Source organism: Leucoraja erinacea, chromosome 14, assembly GCF_028641065.1.
Source record: "Leucoraja erinacea ecotype New England chromosome 14, Leri_hhj_1, whole genome shotgun sequence".
Taxonomy (NCBI): domain Eukaryota; kingdom Metazoa; phylum Chordata; class Chondrichthyes; order Rajiformes; family Rajidae; genus Leucoraja; species Leucoraja erinaceus.
In genome coordinates, this window is record NC_073390.1 from 11,572,657 (window position 1) to 11,596,317 (window position 23,661).

The 23,661-nt window shown below is 45.1% G+C and overlaps 1 protein-coding gene across 1 annotated transcript in view; it reads right to left on the reverse strand.

The window, feature by feature from the left end:
- LOC129703274 (histone-lysine N-methyltransferase MECOM-like) overlaps positions 1 to 23,661 on the reverse strand; it is a 703,041-nt gene that overhangs the window by 70,353 nt on the left and 609,027 nt on the right. Inside the window, exons 4-7 of the mRNA XM_055645612.1 lie at positions 8,920 to 9,022; positions 5,724 to 5,922; positions 3,676 to 3,823; positions 1,849 to 2,002 (exon numbers count right to left, since the gene is read on the reverse strand). Coding sequence (XP_055501587.1) covers positions 1,849 to 2,002; positions 3,676 to 3,823; positions 5,724 to 5,922; positions 8,920 to 9,022 — 604 coding nt within the window. The remainder of the gene's footprint in view (positions 1 to 1,848; positions 2,003 to 3,675; positions 3,824 to 5,723; positions 5,923 to 8,919; positions 9,023 to 23,661) is intronic.

Below are 23,661 nucleotides of genomic sequence, written 5' to 3' on the forward strand. Positions count from 1 at the left end.
AATAGTATGGGGGAGGCTTGGCTTGGCTTGGGTTAGGATGCAACACTTTTTCAAAATAATGCGAATGGCTGGCGAAAGATGGAATACCAGCCCTGATGTCTTGGAACATTCAGGGGACTACCAATTCTGGATAAGTTGATGGGTGGACGAGATGGCGGTGCATGGTTTATAACCCAACATTTTCGATCTGCATTACTGAAGTCACATTGGGATGAAAGGTGTGGTGCACAATAAAAGAAAGCACATGTGGTTGAAATAGGTATGTTCACCCCAAGACAATGGTAGGATGGGATCGATGGTTAAGGAATTCTGTCGATGGGCCATAGACAGTATCCAAGTAAAGTTATAGCACAAGTGGCAGAGCTCTTAAAACATACTCTGCCATTGGACAAAGGCAAGACACAAAATGCTGGAGTAACTCAGTGGGTCTGGCAGCATCTCTGGAGAAAAGGGATAGGTGACGTTTCGGGTCGAGACCCTTCTTCAGACTGAGAGTCAGGGGAAAGGGAAACTAGGAAAGGGAAAAGGCTCAGAGCCGCAACCGATGACCAAGGGAAGGTGTAGGTCGCCAAGATGCCAGCTGATCTTCGTCCTGAGCACCTTTCCCCAAACCCATGATCTCTCCATTGATTTGTCTATCCCAGCATTGAATATATTTCACCGAAGAGTATACACATCCTACTTGAGGTCGGTGGGTTGGAAAATGTCAAAAATGCTCATTTTGTAAAATATTCCACCTGACCTCAGTCCTGTAGATTTGACAACTTATCCTGAGATTGCCTCACCTACTCTGGACTCTCTGGTCAAAGAAACAAAACTCGCAACACATCCCCCGTCAAGCTTTTCCATTAAGTTACACTTCAGTACACTTCCAGTGAGAACGGAGAGGTTGAGAAGGAGTTTCTTCCCAGAGGCAATTCGGACTGTAAACGCCCATCTCACCAGGGACTAACTCTACAGAACGTTTTTCCTTCTATTATTTATTATGTAAAAGAATATGTGTGTTATGATTGTGTTTATAATTTGTTTGGTTGTTTTGTTGTTTGTCTTTTGCACAAAAGTCCGCGAGCATTGCCACTTTCATTTCACTGCACATCTCGTATATGTATGTGACAAATAAACTTGACTTGACTTGACTACTCCTCATTCTTGTCAACACTAGAAAATTTAGGCCCACCCTACCTAATGTTTACCTCCAGGATAGTGTTCGTATCCCTGCAATCTATTCAATAAACCTTAACTGCACAGCATCAATAGCAAATATATTATTCTGCAGATACAGAGACCAGAACAGCGCATATTATTCCAGGCATGGTCTTACTAAGATCATCCACAGTTGTGGTAACACATTATTATGTATAAGCCTCTGGTTTGCCAATATCTAAAGTGAGGACCTCAACAGTTTACCCCAGAAAAGCAGAGAACAGGGCTATAAAGCTCTGTGAATAAAATGCAGAGAGCATCTTTAATCTTTTCATGACAAGTTTCTGTGATCCTTATGCACAAAGGAATACATCTAATATTTTGTTTAACCCTAGGAACATGAGCACCATCAAAACACCTCCACTGCTGGTTTAGGGTGCAGTCAAACCCAGCTTCCACTGATGGACGAGTTACTCCGTCATTTTGTGTCTATTTCCACCGATGGAAGCACTATAAAGCCCATTTGCAGATGACACCGCATTGATGGCCCATTGAGCTGCTGACTGGCCAGAGGATCAGCAACAACAATTCAAAGCAATGGATGAAGTGACCACGCACAAGTCCTCATGCACGCTCCTATTCTTACATTCTGTGGTGAAGTCACTGCGAACCTAGCTAAGGATGAGAACCAACAGGGAGACTCACAGATGAATGGCTTGACGCTGCTGTGGATGTGCTTGTGCTGCTTGAGACCCGAGGAAGTGGCAAATGTCTTTCCACATTCCGGGCAGGCGTGGGCCCGAGCCCCGACATGCTGTGAGCGAATGTGTCTCTGCAGATTGCTGGGGTCTGTGAAAACCTGCTGGGAAATAGTAAAGAAATCTGATGCAGGGAGATGAAATATGGATATCAAGGTACAATATTTCAACCAAATGCATAGGCCAGTTTTTATAAAGAGTACTGTATCTTACCTTTACCTTGACTTAAGCTTCAACCTGTATATAGTTGTCCTGTCTATTGTTTGACATATACGATGGCTCCAAGAATGTTTTTCACTGAAGCGCATATCATTTAATCTCAGGTTTTATCTCAAGTAATCAATAAAGGAATCCAATTCAAACTATAAAGGCTAACTTTGAAAATATCTCAATTTTATACACTGTAACTCCCAGTCCATCTTTGTCTAAGGGACGGTACCACACTTAAGGACGTTAAGCTACAAGCAATGAGTCTATGATTTTATACCGTTGGTCACTGTCTCCTTCTGGGAAAACATAATGTTTAATCTTACAATGTCTTCTTTGATTCAAAGGCCCCTGCAACTAATGAAGTTGGCAGGGTCTGGGAATCTCATACTTTGAGCCCCAATTTGCCCATGTTCAGTCCTTCCTCCTCAACAGCAGAAGTATAAGCACCGAGTGGCCCAAACAGTCTAGCTCAGCTCATTGAAAAAAAATCCTGGTACTTAAAAGAAATAGTGTGTATTTCAAAAGAAAACCAACCAATACAGGTAGCTGCATTATACACACTTGGACAGTCATTGTGGAATTGGTGATGGTTTAGTTTAGTTTATTGTCGCGTGTACTGAGGACAGTGAAAAGCTTTTGTTGCATGCTAACCAGTCAAAGGAAAGACAATACATGATTACTGTCGAGTCATCCACAGTATACAGATGCATGATAAAGGGAATAATGTTTAGTGCAAGGTAAAGTCCAGCAAAGTCCAATTAAAGATCGTCCGAGGATCTCCAATGAGGTAGGTGATAGTTCATGACTGCTCTCTAAAGCAGTGGCAAAGAGGTAGAGTTGCTGCCTTCCAGTGCTTGCAGCGCCAGAGACCCTGGTTCGATCCCAACTACGGGGGCTATCTGTATGGAGTTTGTACGTTCTCCCTATGACCGCAAGGGTTTTCTCTGAGATCTTCGGGCTCCTCCCACACTCCAAAGAAGTACAGGTTTGTTGATTAATGGGCTGGTGTAAGTGTAAATTGTCCCGAGTGTATGTAGGATAGTGTCAATGTGCGGGGATTGCGGATTGGTGGGCCGAAGGGCCTTTTTCTGCACTGTATCTCCAAACTAAACTTAACTAATTGTTGGCAGTCAGTAGCCAAGCAATCTCTCATTCTGTGGACCTCAATGAAAATAAACACTAGAAAAAAGATGTAATGTGCTGAGTTTATTTACTTGTGATGCTGCTAAAGCACAACTTTTCATTGTAGCTGGACCTCACTAGAATTGTCCGCATTGACTTGAGTTGACTCCCTGATTTACACTCACTAAAGGTAAACTACTCCTTGGTTGACTTGGTATTGAAAGCTATCTTTTAGCAAAACAATCTAATCTTCATTTTAGAGTCTAGACAAAGTGTGCTGAATTCCGGGAAGAAAATATTTTATACTTTCATCAGTTTACAAAACAATATAATTAACATTATAAATGGATTCTGAAAAGTCATACTTTTAATAATGCTAAAGTCCTCCTTGCCTTGCCTGGTTACAATTGAAAATAAAAGGAATTGGAACTCTTCACCATACCTTGGAGCAGTTTTCACATTCATAGTGCTTGCCACTGTCGTGGGACATCTGGTGACGAATAAGGTTCGACTTCCAGTTGAAGGCTTTGGGGCATTGGTCACACTTGTATTCTCTCTCCTCTGTGTGTGTCAGCAGGTGGCTGTCCAGGCTGCTGGGTCAGTAAGAGAGAGCGCATTATTCCCATTCTCTCCTGTCATGACAGTCTTGGCCTTACTCGGACACACCAAGCCTCATATGGGACCCTACAAGACTTTGAGCTCATCATCATTCCCAGTCTAAAGCGAGTGTGGCATCCCCAACAAAATGGTCGAGGCTCTATTGCTTTATGAATAATGTTTTCTTTCGCCCATTCTTCAACATTGTTGGTTCATATTAAGCCTTTGGCCCAAATCACCCTGGCTGCTTCTCCCACACTGCAAAACCATCCATTCCTAATGCACGATGTTATGAGTGTAGGAAGGTATGTTACTGTGGAGAGATGATTGCCAAGCTGATCTTATCCAACCCAATAATATAACCAAATACCTCCTGGCAGCAATTACTAATGAAAGTTAAGGGTAGATCCCGGCTAATCCAAAGTAATGTCACTGAAACAGCTCAGCACTTTTTATTTCTGATCAATATATTTATTTTGATAGAGCAACAGCAATCTACATCTGCATCTTGGTGGATTAAACACAAGAGTGACTCAAATCAGAGTGAAGGCAAAACCACCACCGGAAATTAATAAAATCTACCTTCTATTGTCTAAGACTAAAGAAAGAACATCTACAATTGGATTTTGAAGCATCTGGCTTTTGGGAGCAGAAAAGAGAGAAATGTAATTCACACAAAGGTAGTGGTGTGTATGGATTGAGCTGCCGGAGGAGGTAGTTAAGGCAGGGGCCATCACAGAGTTTAAGAAGCAATTGGGCAGGTACTGTACATGGATGGGACGGGTTTCAAGGGATGTGAGCCAAATATAGGCAGATAGGACTATTGTAGATGGGACATGTTGGTCAGTGGGTCAAGGGGCCTATTTCAAAACTGCATGATTCATTCTCACAGTTAACTCTCCTAAAAATACTAGCACGAGGTAGAATTGCCCCTCGCACCAGACCCCACCTGCCTCCAATCTCTCAGCAGGGTCTGATCCTGCTCATACTTATTGACTGACAAGTTAAAACGTGAAACAACTAACTTCACATTCCTCCAGCTCAAAGTTTGCAGGCAGAATGGAAAATGGATTGTTTTGGCTCAGGGGCAGCAGTGAAAAAGCTCAAAAGGTAAATAAGGAAAGACCAGGTCTGGATTTAATGTCGAGCAGTCAGCAACACTGAACTTGTTGTCAGAATTAGTGGCAACATTGCAGAACAGAAAACTTGCTCCACACATTTTACCAGCAATCGATGATGTGATTGACAAAAAACATACTTCAAAGTCATAAAATGATTAATATTAATAATGCTACAAATATTAATGAATAAAACACCAATTTCACCGGTGATATTTAAAGTTGACAATTTATCTATTTTCATCGGACTATTGCCCTTTCATCTTGTTTGTTTGACCGGCATATGGGATAATCCCAAAGTACAGCATTTGTTTTAAGGATAAAAATTCCAGCGCTCTTTTCTTTCCTGCACATTTTACTCGTAACACCTGCAACAAGATAGGCCTTTGCGGCTTTTCTTTTGTCAAACATTGTGGAGAGACAATCACATTTGTTCAGGTCATCTGGGGGACAGAGCTTAGTTACAGGATTGCGTTGAGGCAAGCAACATTTCCCCATTGGCATCAGGAAGTGCAGCACATCGATCCAGGTGACGGAGTTTGTACCTTCTCCCCGTGATTTTTCTCTGAGATCTTCGTTTTCCTCCCACACTCCAAAGATATACAGGATTGTAGGGAATTGGCGCGGGTATAAATGTAAATTGTCCCTAGTGTGTGTAGGATAGTGTTAGTGTGTGGGAATCGCTGGTCAGCGTCGACTTGAGACAAAGAGCCTGTTTCCGTGCTGTATCTCTGAACTAAACTAAACCGAACCTGCATTGAACTGCTACACTCACCTCTGAGCATCTGGGTAGACTCCTTCACACTCCTTACACTCGTGAAGTTCATCTTCCCCATTCAGTTTTGGTTTGAAGTCTTCGTCTACCATGGAGAATGCGGTGGGGGAACCGCTGCAGGTAAACTTCTGGTGGTCCAGCAGCTCTGCTTTGCACTCGAAGAGCTTATTGCACTCATCACAGCGATATTCATGCTCCTCTGCAGCAAGGAAACAGCCCTTCATAATCTTGTAACCAGATTCAACTGAACTTTAAGACTTAATAATGCCAATTAATTATTATCAGTGCTAAATGTGTTAAAGTCCACTTTGCTGTCAGGAGAGCCAATTAATGACACCACATGACACCGATTTTATATGGCATTAGTCAATAATCAGTTACAGATGGCCTTTGAATAATAATGGATATCAGAATGGTACAGTTCATGGTTTACCCAACCATCCCAGGTTTCCCAAGTTCAGTTCATTGTCAAAGGCAACCATTGGTTGTTTTACTTTCACACATCAAAGTCGCGAGCAGTAAATGATGAATGCTTTCAATTTAACAGATTCTTTATCGTGATTCTAATATTGAGCCCAGTATAAAATGAATAAGCAATTTTGGGATGGATTGGTCTATAATCAAGGCAGTCCTTTAACATGCTTCCCTTAGCGCTTACATATAGTTTGAACTGACTTTTGTCAAATTGGCCAACAACACAAAAAACAGCCACAAGGTAGACATGTTCAGTGTGGGAAGAAATACTGACATGCTCTATGGGACCCGTATTCATGTGCTTGTACCACAGGCAGCGGAAACACATCAAAGTGCCCCACAGGGCTGCTGAATGCATTAACACACCCAAGAGAACCAGTGAAGGTTTACTGTGTCTCATCTATACCCTTCAATGCTCTCCAACCATAAATGTTTCAGGTAAATCTATTACATATTAAATAAGATGGATTCTCTTGGTAATGCCTTCATCTTCTCCCCAGATGTTAATCTCAAAGTTAGCATTGGTGCATTCAATGACCCAACTCAAGCCATTTCTTTAACATCTGCACACTCGTTCCTTAAATCTTGGAAGCTACAGAAGCACTGGATGGATTTGCCAGCCCAGCCCCTGCACTGTAAAGTAGAATTCTCTGCTGGAAATGACAGGCTTTCGTTACAATTTAAATTTGTTTTTCTTTGACCCTCGCATTCCCATTGACAAGAGGACCAAAATTAAAAGAAGAAAAGACCATACAGCCCCTTGATCCTGCTCCATCATTCAGTAAGATGGCACGGTGAACACTGTGGTGCAGCAGTAGAGTTGCTGCCTTACAGCGCCAGAGACCCGGGTTTGATCCCAACTACATGGGGCTTGTCCCTACAGAGTTTGTACGTTCTCCCCGTGACCTGTGTGGGTTTTCTCCAAGATCTCTGGTTTCCTCCCAAATTCCAAAGGTGTGCAGGTTTGTAGGTGAATTGGCCTGGTATCATTGTAAAGTGTGTCTAGTGCGTGTAGGATAGTGTTAGTGTGCGGGGACCGCTGGTCGGCGTGGACTCGTGGGCCTGTTTCCTTGCTGTATCTCTAAATTGAAAGACCATGGCAGATCATTCACTGTATCCATTTTTCCACCTTTGAACCTCATTTCCTTCAATTCTGTTAGTGTTCATCAATTTCAATGTGGCATGTGCTCAATCACAGAACATCCTCACCATTGGTGGTCGAGAATTCCTAGGATTTACCACCTTGCCTAAAGAAAATTGGCCTTAACTCATTATTCATTACTAAATGGTCAACTCCTTATTCTGAAATGGGCTTTATTTATATATGCCTGGTTTAGGCCTGGTTTAGGCATCTAGGGAAGAGAGCCAATTATGCTGAGCAATGTCCCAGCAAACTGTGCCACCCATCCATTGCCTTTCTGCGATCAATTACTCACATTTTCTTTGTCAAGACATGATTTTAAACAGATTTGGGGGTGACGTACTGTAAGTAGTTACAAATATGTGTATTTTATTGCAGGGATTTTTTTTTTTTTTTTGTTCTTTCATGGTCAACTTGCTTTTTCTTTCAAAGTGAAGTTCCAAAGACATTTTCTTACACAATAAGAAATTAATTTGACCCACTTCAAGAAACAAGCACATCTAATAAGAAAACATAGACTTCATAAGGTAACAATGGGAAGGAAGTCAATTTATTACATACAGCTACTTACAAAACAGCCACTCACTGCCAGGATCAATGGCTCATGGCCCTTAATATCTCCAAGAATGTTTCTTATGAAGAAGAGAATAGACCAACTGAGTGCATTGTTGTCAGCAATGTATTCAAACTGCCAAATACTTGATCATTAATCTTCAGTTTACATCCATGGTGTACAGGGTATTTAAAATGCAACTTCAGGCTCAAGTCATATTTTAAATCAACCGCATGCAACATCAAAAGGGACAAGCATTCCTGGCTACTGGGAGAACAAAGAAGGAAAGTGGCTACAACTGGCAACAACACCACCATTTTTCCACACAACCAGGATCACACTACTGGGGACAACATGTTCTGCTATAGCTGTGTCAAGACCTCACGCTCCTGCATCAATACGAATGAGTAAGTCTCAACTCCAAGACAGAGCCTCCCCTCCCTTTCACCAATTCAAACACCTCCATATCACTAGGTCTCTGTATCACATCGCAGCTTCGGACTGCAATACATAGTATGATTCTGCTCACAATGTATATATTACTAGTACTGATACAAAGCATACAGAATACGAAGTTAATGCTGGAAAAGTATCTAAAACCCATTAAAACAATAGACATCAACAAAGCAGCGTTTCACTTCAGTGTAGTTCAACCTTCTCTGAACAAGAATTGAAGACAAAGCATTATTAAAAGCTTTATTTGAACTTTCCAATATAGAAACCAGAACCATATGGGAGCCATTTGCTCCAAATTCATGGTGGCCACAATGTTTCTGCAATCAGGGAAACTTGTCACCTTTACCTTGGTCTAAGGTCATGAAATTAGCATGTTCTGTAAACTACTTCCACATTTTTTTAACAGTACAATGAGAACTCTTCTCAATGACCAGCATCTCAAACCAAGGGGGGGGGGGGGGGGGGGGGGGGGGGGGGGGGGGGGGGGGGGAGAATAACATGAACAAGTCAGGAGACAGACTTCGGCCCCACAGAGTATAGCTGCACTGGCTAACAATGCCACAATTACTCACCGTGTATCTCTGGAGCCATTATTTCTGGTGGGTAGCCTCCACTCTTCATTAACACCAAGAGCTCCTCCCCTGGGCTAACGTCTCGGATAATTCTGTAAAAAATCTGAATAACAGAAAAGACAGGTTGCACTAAGTATAATGAGAAAATAATGATGTGATCGGCTGGAGGGGAGAGTGACGCACGTCAGCCATGGCTCTGGCCGTGTACTCACCGCCTTTACCCAGCCTGGCTACAGGAGCCGGTCACTCAGAGACAAAGTCCCCTCGAGGCCCCTACCCTGCGCATCAACCCTCCCCCTCCGATTTCCAATTCTGTAGATATCACGGTCATAGTTTTAATTTTATGGGAGGCAGATTCACAAGGTCAGAGTTGCATCTGGGCAGCAAGTTGAAAATCCATCCTACGATACTTCACATCACAACCAAAAACAATTCAGAAGCTGAATAGCGCAATGTCAACGTGCTCTTGGTTTATGTGGATAGAGCGGGATTGCTGAGCTGGCAATGGGATCAGTGATGCATACGTTCAGAGAGATGTGTTCTCTGCAGTGTGGAATCAGCACCATCTCCTCAACTAACACCATACAGCTCTCTTATGCAATGAGACCCTTTGTAAATTAAGAACTTAACACAATCTCATGCAATAGAAGCCGTTATAATTACAACTTTCATGAGACATTTGGACAGATATACGAATAGGAAGCATTTAGATGTGTATGGGCCAAATGCAGCAATATGGAACTAGCCTAGAATGCCAACTTGGTTGGCATGGACAAGGTGGGCCGAAGGGCCTGTTTCCTTGCTGCATAATTCTATGACTCTATTAGTTAGAGAGTAATAAAAGAGGATTTAATGTTCTGAAAGAACGGGATGGAAGATGGAAAAGGATAGTTTTGTTCATCGGTGCAAGATTCCTGTGAGAAATGGATAAACATTGTCACTTGGAAAGCTGTGAGGTTCTGGAATTCATTTACAGGGTTAATGGTCAGGCCACAAACTGTATCAAGATCAGATAGGGTAGGTGGATGCAGGGAAATAAGTTGAAGGACCTGGAACAAGGTGTGTAGGTGCGATTAGAACTGTTTGCTCACAATGACATGGTCTGGTTAATACAAGTGGCAAGTTTGCATGCTGTGTACTGCAATATGACTGAAATATCACTAAAAGTAAATTATTATTTGGCAGGCATCAGACTTTTGACATATTATAGATTACTACAGTGAAGGTTGGCTTTGTTCCTCAGTCAGTTTAAATACCACACCTGGACGCAAGTCCTTTGCCAGAGTCCTGATCTACCTGATCATACAGGGCCTGAGACATACTTTAATTCCCAGACAGACCCAAGAGCCCATTGGAAAAGTAAAAGGCTACAGTGCAGCATTTCTTATGTTGACTTGTGAGAGAGGGGCTGGGTTGAGACTTCCCAAGTCAGAGGTTGCTGTGCACTGGAGTATGTTAATGACTGGAGTGGGTACACATCCTGCATGGGATATCCAGCCAGAAACTTGTATTTGTAAATGCTTCAAACAAGGATCAAGATATGAAGGTGTAATTCCCCTCCTCCATGTAGCATGAAGGTGAGGTGTGAGGGCAGGGTGTTTTATCCCAATGTCTTATAATTTGATGTGTATTGATTGAATAATAGGACATGGAAACAGGCCCTATGGCCCACCAACTCCATACTGGCCATTATTCAGTTTAGTTTATTGTCACGTGTACCGAGGTACATTGAAAAGCTTTTCTTGCATGCTAGCCAGCCAGCAGAAAGACAATGCATGATTACAAATCGATCCATTTACAGTGTATAGATACATGATAAAGGAATAACATTTAGATAAGGGAATAACATTTATGTCACTCATGGTTATGTACGCACTCGTTCTATGTTATCTCACGTTCACATCCACTTCCTACACACAAGGGGCAATTTACAGAGGCCAATTAACCTACAAACCCACATGTCTGTGGGATGTGGGAGGAAACTGGAGCACCCAGAGGAAACCCACATGGTCACGGGTAGAACATGCAAGCTACACACAAAGGTCAGGATCGAACCACAGTCTCTGGTGCAGTGAGGCAGCAGCTCTACCAGATGTACCACTGTGCCGCCCCTCCAGATACTCCTGACATGTTAGCTGCTCTGGGCTATACGGTAAACGGTCTCTGCTCCCTGCAACCCATTACTTCCCTACACCACCGATGCAGTTCACACACCACAGTTCCTAATACCTTCTCCCTAAACAATAGATTTCATAAACCGTCGTGTTCAAGAAGGAACTGCAGATGCTGGAAAATCGAAGGTACACAAAAATGCTGGAGAAACTCAGCGGGTGCAGCAGCATCTATGGAGCGCAGGAAATAGGTAACAATTCGGGCCGAAACCCTTCTTCAGACGCTGTGTTGGGATCATTTAGTCCTGTGCCAGCAGTTCATTCCCAGTTAAGATAACGAAGGATTTCAGCCCAAAATTTTCACCCAACTTTTATTTAAGTGACTGGGTGTCTAATAAAATGTCTAATAAACCTTATTCTACTCATTTTGTTCTTAAGTGTGTAACAGTGAAGCTGCTTGTATCAAATGTGTTGTAATATAAATTATAAAAAAAGTAGAAAATATATTTCTGCAAGCAAAGCACAAATCTGAGGCAATCTAAGTATTTTATTAGCAAGGACATCACTGCAGTGCAAACCTGACACACTCTGGAACTGCTGACTGGTAGCAATTTGCATTCTTAAAGGATTATATTCAGCAAGGAGTTACCAGCCTCACATCAATTTACTTACTGGGTTTAACAAATAAACACGGTCAGAAATAGCAGAAGTGACGTGATTATATCACTGCTCTATGATGTGTTAATTTCCGCATAGCATCGGCCAACTCTCCCCCTCACCAAGCCCCAACCCTTCATCAAATTAGAAACTTTGAATTAAAATTGAGAATAGCAGTGCCAAATTTAGTTTCCAACACAAACCTGTGCCATGCAGGAGAGGGAAGAGCTTTGGACTGGCATTTGATGAGAGACGGTTCAAAGAAGTGACCTAGTCTGGCTGTTTTTCATTTAACAGGAACTTTATCAGTTGTTCCATCTCAGAATCCTGTCATTACGGCAGCAGTGAAAAATCGAAGTTTGTGCGTTTTACCACTAGGTGGCTCCTTACACCCAGGGATTTCTCCGCTGTGCCTGGAGACTTAAAAAAAAACCAAAAGCTATAGAACTTTTGAAACTGTTTACGTTTAAGTTGAGGTTTATTATTGCCACGCACACCGAGGTACAGTGTAAAGCTTAGTTTTGCCTCAGATCGCATAATACCATTCATAAATACAGTGAAGTCAAACTCAAGTACAATCGGTATAAAGATTTAAAAGAGTAGTGCAATTGTAGCAGATGATAGTAAAAACTCCTCTGGGACCAGCACACTCTGGCTCCATCTTGCAAGTTCTGAGCTCCCATCCATAAGTTGAAAAAAGATATAATTGGGTTTAATTACAGTTTTGAGAAGAACTAAGAAGTCGCCCTTTCTTTCCCCACCTACACCACTATGGAAAACCAGTTCCAACAAAACTGAGAGAACTGGGCTTCCATTTAATAAGAGCTCAATAGACTCCATTGTCTAGCTAGAACACTCTCTAAATCTGGTCTCTTTATCAGGGCACTTAAAGCTTTCCCTATCCAACGTTGTGCGAATGCTTAAACAGACTTTTACTATACATTTTCAGCGGACCTGGAGACAAAACCAAAAATTAATTTTTGCTCAGAAAAACCCAAATCAAATCTCAGAAGGTTCAGCTTATTCTGCGGATGCGTCAAAAGTCATTGTCAGTACAATTTTCCAAGCTGTTCTATTGATAAATAAATAATATATTTTAAATGGACACATAAGACTGCAGATGCCGGAGTCTTGAGCAAAAAAATAACAAAGTGTTGGAGGAACTCTGCAGGTCAGGCAGCATCGGTAGAAGGAATTAGATAGACAATATTTTGGGTTGGGAATCTTCTTAAAACTGCTTGGAGTAGGTGGGAGATCGCTGGGAAAGACAGGTGATGTGGGGAAAAGCCTGGCAAGTATTGGGTGGATACAGGCGAGAGGGGTTTCATTGGCAGATGGGTGAAATAAATGTCCAAGCCTAGAGGTCAAAAGGAGCTAAAGGTGTCAGATACGGAGAGAAGAGGAAGAGTGACGTGTGAATCCAGAGGGAGAAATATGGGGGGGAGGGGAGGACTGTAGATGCGGGTTTAGACCAACGATACAATTGGGGAAATATGGGACTCAGGGATGGAAGATGATCGTGCAGAGGTGGGGAAAGGTGCAGGGTAATGTGGTGGGTGGGAGATGGTGGTAAAAATATGAGTGCACTGCAAGGTCGGGGGGGGTAGGGAAGAGGATGCTGTTCTTCCAGCTTATGTATGGCCTCACTCCAGCAATGGGGGAGGCCAAGGACAGAAAGATCGGCGAGACGGTCGTCCAGTCTATGCTTGGTGTCACGGATGTAAAGGAAGCCACACACGGAGCACTCAATGCAAGAGATGAGGTTGGAAGAAGTGCATATGAACCTCTGACAAAGTGCCTGGGGAGGGGATGGGAATGAATGAATGAATCAAGGAGTTGCTGAGAGAGTGGTTTCTATGAAAAGTGGAAAGGGGTGGGAATGGGAAGATGTGACCAGTGGTGGGGTCACATTGTAGGTGCAGAAATGGTGTAGAATGATGTGATGGATGCAGAGGCTGGTGGAGCGGTGGGCAGGTACCAAAGGAACTCTGCCTTCGTTGTATTTGAGGGAAGGAAGAACAAGAGCAAAACTGCAAGACACGAGAAATGGGATAAGAATCCATCCACAACAGCAGGGGGGGGGGACCATGCTTACTGAAGCAAGAGGACTTGTCGGATGCCCTCGAATGGAAAGGCTCATCTTGGGAGCAGATGGAGTAGACAGAGAAATAGCATCCTTGCAAGAAGCAATGTGGGAGGAGGTGCAGTCAAGGTAGCTGTGGGTGTCCCCTGTGATAAAGGCAGAGAGATCACGAAAGGGAAGAGAAGGTGTCAGATATAGTTCAAATGAATTTGAGGGCAGGGTGGAAAAGGACAGCTTCCTCTACATTTTCCGTCTTTGTCTTGTGCCAAGGTAGGAGATGTTAGACTGCGCAAATGTGAAGTGAAAATAGGAGGAGGCAGCGACAAAGGTCTCCGTAATGGAGTGCCATAGCCCGGCAATGGAAGGGATCCTCCAGTCCTCTGGGAGTTTTGAAATAAATGGTACAGCAGAGTAATGACAATGTTACCAGACCTGTGTGTGAGAGGTCGGGAGTAATTGTGTAGGAAACAAGAGTTGATCTCCCACCTCGCCAGTTTGAGAATTCAAATAGAATTGAATAAAACCTGGAAATGAAAAGCTGCTATCAGTAGGAGTGGTGATGAAGTTGTCAGATTATAATAGCATGTAGATAGACACAAAGTGGTGGAGTAACTCAGTGGGTTAGGCGGCATCTCTGGAGAAATAGGATGGGTGACTTTTCGGGTCGGGACCCTTCTTCTGACCCAATTTTATCCTACATATAATAAAATGTAATCATGTACAGTCTTTCTGTTGGCCGGATAGCATGCAACAAAAAAAGCTTTTCACTGTACCCTGTACATATTGATACATGTGTCAATAAATTTAACTAAGCTAAAAAATACCATCCCAGATAGAAACTTTCTGTCCTGACTTTGTCCAGTCTTTATGCGATTCTAGTCAGACTATGGAAGTGACGTTTGCCTGCCCTTTGAGCAGCCTTGTAAACTACCCAACTGCATCAGGGATGGGCAATAAATACCAATGCTGGCAGTGATGTAGATATCTCCGTAATGAGTTTTTTAAAATCTTCCCACACCCAAATTAATGAGATAAGTTCTAATTGGTTTGTAACCTACACAGTTGTGAATGTCAGTGACCAACTCTATTAATAGTCGCAGTTTAACTCGCATGTGCTGACAGAGGTAATGAATAATTACAGACCTTTCAACTTTCCAGGAAGTTAACTGGGATAATACGAACGGAAGTCGAGGACTATTGCTTCTAATGAGTACTAACGGGGTCAGTTCAGTCACAGAGTGCAGAAGCGTTACTCAGCTAATGCCATGTTGAGGCAACTACACATCTTCATTCACGTAGATAGTAACTGCGACCAGAATGCGCTCACGCATTCCACTTCTCACACACACCTCTCACAACTGCTAACGAACCCAGTAATACTGGACCCTTCATTAAAGTGTGGGAAGGAACTGCAGATGCTGGTTTAAACCGAACATATTCACAAAATGCAGGAGTAACTCAGCGGGACAGGCAGCATCTCTGCAGAGAAGGAATGGGTGACGTTTCGGGTCGAGACCCGTGACAGTCTGAAGAAGTGTCTTGAACCGAAACGTAACCCATTCCTTGTCTCCAGAGATGCTGCCTGTTCCGCTGAGTTACTCCAGCATTTTGCGTGCTTCATTAAAGTGCCTGTTTCCTCATCTAAACATTGGCAGAAGCCTAAACAGAAATCTCCAAATGAAATTCCTTTCTTCTTTGTACCCTAAGCAAAGTAAAAGCTGGGATAGATGCAGTATTTGACTTTCTGTTAAATCAGAATCTGCCTCTTTAAGTTACACAATACTCTCGGTGGTACTGGCCTGTGGCTCTCACCAATGGCATTTGCTGGGCTGGAGAATGTATCATTTGCTGTGTTGGGTTTCGGGTGGTTACTTGATGCCTGAAGGCCCGTTCTGGGGTTGTTCTGTCAATAAACTCAAGTTTGACCTTGTGGTTTGCTCCCTTGCACACACTGAATAGCTTGTCTGGCTGTACAACAAAACACAGGCAAATGGGAGCGGGAGTAGATTTACCGTCCCTCAAATTTGTGCTTCCTTTCAGAAAGGAGCTAGCTGATTTTCTTCCTCAATTCCATTTTGCTTCCCCGTTAGCCCATATTCTTGAGCTCTGATGGCCGATCTCCATCGTGAAAGTGCCCAATGATGGAGCAGCAGGGATGAGGCATTTAAAAATATAAAACACGGATGATTATTACATGATTGCTCTTATTGCAACCTGTATCACTTATGATGGCCCATTACATCCTCTTCCCACTTCTACCTGTATAACAGTCCCCTTGGAATGTGTTGTATGTTCAGTAAAACAAGGAGAACTTTAATTCTAGATCGGAGTGCTAGGTAGTAGCTATGCCATACCTGCTGATCCCTGTTCCCTCATCATTTTATCATTCGGTGTTTGAAATCACTGGCATTTATCAGGGCCAGATATTTATCAGGGCCAGAAATGTGGCTGGATTTTACTGGGTTATATGTGAAACAAAGTGTTTCATTGTACTGTACGTGACAATGTAGTATCATTGATTTTCCTGCTAGAGCTGCTGCCTCATAGTGCCAGAGACCCGGGTTCGATCCTGACCTCGGGTGCTGTCTATGAGGAGTTTGCACGTCCTCCCTGTTACCGCGTGGGTTTCCTCCGGGTGCTTTGATTTCCACCCACATCCTAAAAATGTGCAGGTTTGTCGATTAATTGGAGGTTTTGTAGGTAAATTGCTCCTCGTATGTAGATTCCAAAGAGGGATAACATAGAACTAGTGTGAATTGTCATTGTGGGCCGAAGGTCCTGTTTCCAGGCTGTACCTTTCAATCAATCAAAATAGGTCTCCTGATCATAAATCATAAAAAAATGTAGTCAGCAGATGTGAGAAGGCAAACATTGCATTGTGTAGCTGATGGGCAACATCTCTGTATACCAAAGGACCACGTGATACTATTCAACAAAACAGAAATTCTAAGATGGAAAAGTTTTCTTCTAAAACACGAAGAGCTGAAGTAAATCAATGTGTCAGACAACATCCCTGCAGAACATGGAAAGGTGACATTTTGTGTTGGGCCCCATTCTTTGTATTTGTTGGGCGTGGATGGGGGGGGCTGGGAGGAGAAAGCCGGATGAGAGGATGGAGGAGAGGTGGGACAGGACACAGCCCCTCAGGTGCGGTTATATGTAAACAGAGGTGAACACTCAAATCAATGGAAGTTACTAACAAACTTCAAAGTCATCGACAACTCACAATGAGGCAACTATCGCTTCAGTTTGTGAAGCAAAATACACAACACGCATGAAGAAGTAGAATGGACAGATATCTAGCTGTTCCTGTAGACACCGACAGGCTTAAAATGATGAAGAAAGTGCAAAAGTCATTACTGTCTCCAATTTGAAGCCATAAGACCAGCCAGCAGATCCTGGTGGCCTGGCTGCTTAAATAATGAGCAAATTTGACACTTCCTGTGTTACACGGCCATCTCGCCGAATGTGAAACCATGGCAACAAGCCAGTGACCTACTGTTGCATTTGACTTAATGAGCACAAGCACCAGTCAAAACTAGGAAAACAAAATGTCTCGAGGGGGTTATGGTTAGCTGGTATTTGCACAAACCAATGACCAAGACAATCACAGTGCCACATGGCAACAAGACCACTTTGTAAGTGGCAATACTCTGATTAGTGCCAGCAGTTAAGTCCAAAACCAATTCCATCCGATCTGTGGACAACTCTTTATTCTATTTAGCATGTAAAACCAAGAGACATTGGGCAGTTGATAGAATCATTCAGGGTTGTATGATAATATCAATTGTACAGGTAGCTCGCAGAGTTCCACAAGACCATAAGACATCGGAACAAAATTAGGTCCTTCAGCTCATTGAGTCCATTCCGCCATTCAATCGTGACTAATCTACTTTTCCCTCTCAACCCCATTCTCCAGCCTTCTCCCGTAACTTTTGTCTCCCTTCCCAATCAAGAACCTATCAATCTTTGCCTTAAAAATACCCAATGTCTTTGCCTCCACAGCCAGCAGTGACAATGAATTCCACAGATTCACCACTCTCTGGCTAAAGAAATTCCTCCTTGTCTCCATTTTGAAGGCACGTCCTCTAATTCTGAATCTTTGCCCTCTAGTTCCAGATCTCTAGATCAAACTTCCTTTCCACCTCCAGTTTAAATTCCATTTGGAATATTTTGGAGGACCAAGAAACCACATCCACGCTATCTAGGCTGTTCATTATATGATAGGTTTCAATGAGATCCCCTCCTCATTCTTCTAAACTACAGGAAGTACACACCAAGTTTCCATAACATAAATATTGAAAACATTCTGGGAACAAGGATATGGTGAACTGAACAAGGCATGGCTGAGTCTTCACGGTTATGCAGAAGAGTAGAATAGAAAAATAGACACATAGAAACATAGCAAATAGGTGCAGGAGTAGGCCATTCGGCCCTTCGAACCAGCACAGCCATTCAATATGATCATGACTGATCATCCACAATCACTACCCCGTTCCAGCTTTCTCCCCATGTCGCTAGATTCTGTTAGCCCTAAGCGCTAAATCTAACTCTCTCTTGAAAACATCCAGATAATTGGCCTCCACTGCCTTCTGTGGCAGAGAATTCCTCAGATTCACAACTCTCTGGGTGAAAAAAAGTTTGTCCTCAGTCCTAAATGGCCTACCTGAGGCGCCAGCTTATGGTCAAGCCACTGGTCTCTCGAACCTTCGATGGTCGGGCTCGAACTCTCACGTGGACCGGGTGTGACCTGGGTCAACCAATCACACGGTCAGGGGGGCTGGCAGTTAGGCAGTTGGAATTGGAAGGATTGGCAGTTGGAGTTGCAGTAGGTGTGCTCACGAGAGACAGCACAGTAGTAGGAGTAAAATATTAACTGGACGGGGCTGTATCAGTTAATTATTAAACCGCGTGTGTACACAACGCGTGGACCTCTACAGTGGTGACCCCGATGATCCAAAACGGCCTATTTTGGATTTGATCATGTTTGCAGCCGACAACCCAGACCAGCAGATCAAACTGCCCACTTTCTGGACATCACAGCCCCACGTGTGGTTTGAACAGGCTGAAGCCCAGTTCTACATTCGCCAGACCACTGCCGATGCCACCAAATACTACTACATGATCAGTGCACTGGACCAGGTCACTGCCGGACTCCTAATCAATTACCTTCACCAGCCACCAGCTGACGGCAAGTATGAGGGACTCAAAACGCTCCTCTTGCACACTTTTGGTCTCAGCCGCCGCGACAGGGCATCCTAACTCCTTCACATGAATGGCCCAGGCGACCGCAAGCCATCCGTGCTTATGGATTAAATGCATGGCCTGGTGGATGGACACAAGACTTGCCTCCTGTGTTCCACGAACAGATGCCTGATGACATTCACCTGCTCCTTGCGGACCAAGCTGGCTGCCTGTGCGGAGCAGGGTGGCGTCACCATCAGCTGGGTGGTAACGGTGCCTCGGTGGATGAAGTGGCCGGTCCCAGCATCCATCAAAGACACTCAGCCGGCCACGAGCTATGCCAGCAAAGGTACCTGGTGCTATTACAACATAAGGTGGGGCTCCAAGGCCAATGCCGACCACTCTGCACACACCCAGGGAAATGCCTCGGCCAGCCGCCAGTGTGGCTATCGCCTGCTCTGCAACTGGGACCGTCATTCGGGACGGTGTTTACTCGTGGACACTCGGGAGTAGAGGTCAGTGTTTTGCCCCCATCGGGGGCCGACACTCGTTCCGAAAAGAGGGGACCATCTCTGGTCGTCAGTAACGGCAGCAACATCTAGACGTATGGGGTCCGCACGATCCAGCTCACCTTCAACTCCTGTTACCTCAAGTGGCCCTTTACTATGGCCGACGTCTCCCAACCGCTGCTGGGCGCCGATTTCCTCCGGGCCCATTCCCTGCAGGTTGACGTGAAGGGACAACGTCTCGTCACTTCTGAGACGTTCGAGTCCGATCGCCTTTCGCCACGCCGAATTGTCTGCGCCACATCTCGGCTCGGTGACCTTCTCCGACAATGAATACGCCCGGATCTTGGCCAATATCCCCGACATCATAACCCCTCCATTCACAATGGCCAGCCTCAAGCATGGGGTAAATCACCATATGCCCACCACTGGACCGCCACTCCATGCACGCGCACCTAGGCTGCCACCCGACAAGCTCCAACTGGCCAAAGACGGGTTCTGTAGGATGGAGGAAATGGGCATTGTGCAGCGCTCAGATAGCCCGCGGGCATCTCTGGTTCACATGGTCCCTAAAGTGTCTGGGGGCTGGAGAACCTTGTGGGGACTACTGGCGTCTCAACAACGTCACAACGGCTGACCTTGTCCCTCACATCCAGGACTTCACAGCCCATCTGGACGGCACCAAGATATTTTCCAAAATCGATCTGGTACGTGGCTACCATCAAATTCCAGTCCACCCAGACGACATCCCCAAGATGGCTATCATCACCCCCTTCGGGTTCTTTGAGTTCCTGCGGGTGCCTTTCGGCCTCAAGAACGCCGCTCAGGCTTTCTAATGGCTCATGGACACGGTGGGCTGCGGGCTGGACTTCCTGTTCATTTACCTTGACAACATCCTCATCGCCAGCTGCTCTCACCAGGAGCAACGCGCACACCTCTGGCTGCTCTACCAGTGGCTCAACGAGCATGACCTGGCCATCAACCTTGCTAAGTGTCAGTTTGGCCTCCCTTCCATCAGTTTCCTTGGCCACCACATCGATTCGCATGGTGCGGTCCTGCTCCTGTCCAAGGTTGAGGCCATTCGCCAGTTTCCCAAACCTTCTATGGTGAAGGGACTCCAAAAGTTTGTCGGCATGGTAAATTTCTATCACCGTTTCATGCCAGCAACCTCCAGGATCATACAACCACTGTTCAAGGCCATGGCCAGCAAACAGCGAAAGCTCCTTTTGGGACGATGCGGCCACGACTGCTTTCAACAACGCCAAAGTGGCGCTGGCCAAGGCGACCACGCTAGTCCATCCACGGGCCAACGCGCCAACAGCTCTCACGGTGGATACATCTGGCACAGCCATGGGCGGAGTGCTGGAGCAACTGATCGATGGAAGCTGGCAGCCCCTCACCTTTTTCAGTCGTCACCTGAGAACCCCGAGCAGAAATACAGTGCTTTCGACCGGGAGCTCCTCGTGCTCTACCTGGCCAACCGGCATTTCCGCTACTTCCTCGAGGGCAGGTGTTTCGCAACTTTCATCGATCACGAGCCGCTCACGTTTGCCTTTGCCAAAGTGTCTGATCCTTGGTCAGCCCGACAGCATCGTCACTTGGCCCTATATCTCCGAGTACACGACTTGCATTCAGCACATGGCGGGCAATAACAACGGGGTCGCAGATGCGTTATCCCGCACCGCCATCAATGCCATCCACGCTTTGGCCCCAGGTGTCGACTACATGACCCAGGCGGCTACACAGCGTGAGGATGAGGAGATACTCGCTTACCGCACCGCCATCTCAGGCCTGTTGTTGGAGGATGTGCGATTCGGGCCCGCTGGCACCACGCTCCTTTGTGACGTGTCCACCGGGGCAGCCAAGACCCATCATCCCCACAGCTTGGCGCTACTGGATATTCAACATGGTTCATGGTTTGGCTCACCCTTCCCACAATGGCTCTGGTGGCAGCCAAGTTCATGTGGCACGGATTGCTCAGGCAAGTCGGAAACTGGGTCACGGGCCCAGACTGGATGTACGAATTGCCGTGGGTCCTGCTGGGCATACGCACTGCCCCGAGGATTTCCTCGGCCGTCCTGGTGTGCGGTGCCCCGCGTACGGTCCCAGGGGATTTCACCCCGGCACGTGGAAATCCGGAACCGCCCATGACCACGCTGATGCGCCTCCGTGAGAAGGTAGACACGCTCTCTCCCATCCCGAAGTCCCACCACAGAATCACCCCGCGTACGTCCCACCCGCCCACAAAGACTGCCAGTATTGTTTTCCTTCACCGCGATTCTCACCGTACGCCACTGGAAAGACGCTACGAGGGACCTTTCAAGGTGCTGCAACAGCGTACCTCGACTTTCATCATCAACATGGGCAGTAGGCACGAGACCGTTTCCATAGATCGTCTTAAGCCAGCGCATTTGGACATTGATCAGCCAGTGCATACAGAGCATCCACTGTTACAACCGCACCCATCCTCAACTCTGCCGGTTGTGACCGCGAGCACAGGAGACGTGTACACAAGCTCAGGCCGCCTCACTCATAAACTTACTCGCCTCCATTAGTCCAGCTCTGAGGGGGGGGGGGAGGGGTCATGTGGCACCATCTTGTGGTCAAGCCACTGGTCTCTCGAACCTTCGACAGTCGGGCTCGAACTCTCACGTGGACCGGCCGTGATCTGTGCCGACCAACCATGCGGTCGGGGGGGGGGGGGGGGGAAGCGGGCCGTTAGGCGGTTGGAATTGGAAGGATTGGCTGTTGGAATTCGAAGGATTGGCAGTTGGAGTTCGAGTGAAACTCGGGTATGCTAACGAGCGATGGGACAGTATTAGTAGTAGTAAAATATTAACTGTATCGGTTAATTATTAAACTGAGTGTTTACACAACGCGCGGACCTCTACATTATTCTTAAACTGAGACCCCTGGCTCTGGGTTCCCTCAACATCAGAAATGTTTTTCCTGCATCTAGTCTGTCCAATGCCTTAAGAATTTTATATAGCTTGCATACGGCACAACTCCCCAATAGTTTAGTACAAGGCACATGGAAGTGCAGGGAAAGGGAAAAGAATCAAGTATAGGCAGATGAGATCAGTTTTACTTGGCATCATGTTCGGCAGAGAGACCCGTCCCTGTGCTGTGCTGTTCTATGTTCTATCGATATTATTTGACTTGAGGCAAGTCCGCAATATGGAGCAATGGTAGCAAAGGCATTAAAATGGGTGAGGTGGGCAGGAGTTAGGACCCAGGAATCTACAAAATAAAACACAGGCTGGTATGAGGACTGGTCTTGTAAATGGGATTGTATACACAAGTGATAATAAGCTTACACTTCCTAATGAAGGAGATGCTGGAGGTTTCGAAACTTGGAGATGAGCAACTTTGCATGAGCTTCATATCATTTAACTTATGGAGAACTTAATAGTAGGAAGTGATAATTATAATGGGAGATAGTGCCCCTACTGAATTTCAGAACCTTTATCTGGATTTGGTTCAATTGGTCCCATCGAGATCAGTCTGTGTGTGTATAGTACAATAATTAATTGTCCATGTCTGAATTGGCCACACAGGTGTAGTGAGACAAAGCAGGCATGTTACACATATATGATCAAAGGTACAGAAAGACTTTTTGAAGTCCTATTTAAGGATTTTATATTCCAATAAAACCATCCTATATTGTGTGGGTCCTGTAAAGTGTAGATATTAGTTATACATCAAGAGTGAAATATGGATACACTAACATATAATACAAAATAAAATGAATGAAATAAAGTATATACAAACAAAAGTAATAGAGCGCTGGAGTAGCCCAGCAGGTCAGACAGCATCTCTTGAGAAAACGGGTAGGTGACATTTCAGGTCGGGACCGTTCTTCAGACAGTGGGTGGCAGAGTGGTGCTGCGGTATTGTTGCTGCCTCACAGCACTAGAAACCCGGGTTCGATCCTGTCTGCGGGTACTGTTTGTACGGAGGTTGCACGTTCTCCAGGTAACCGCATGGGATTTCTCCGGGTGCTCCAGTTTCCTCCCACACTTCAAAGACGTGCAGGTTTGTAGGTTAATTGGCTTCTGTTCATTGGCCCTAGTGTGTAGCAATGAATTAGTATATGGGTGATCGCTGGCTGGCATGGTCTCGGTGGGCATTCGATCAGCATGTGGTTTCCACGCTGTATCTCGAAACTAAACTAAATTACACTGATACACACAAAAAATCC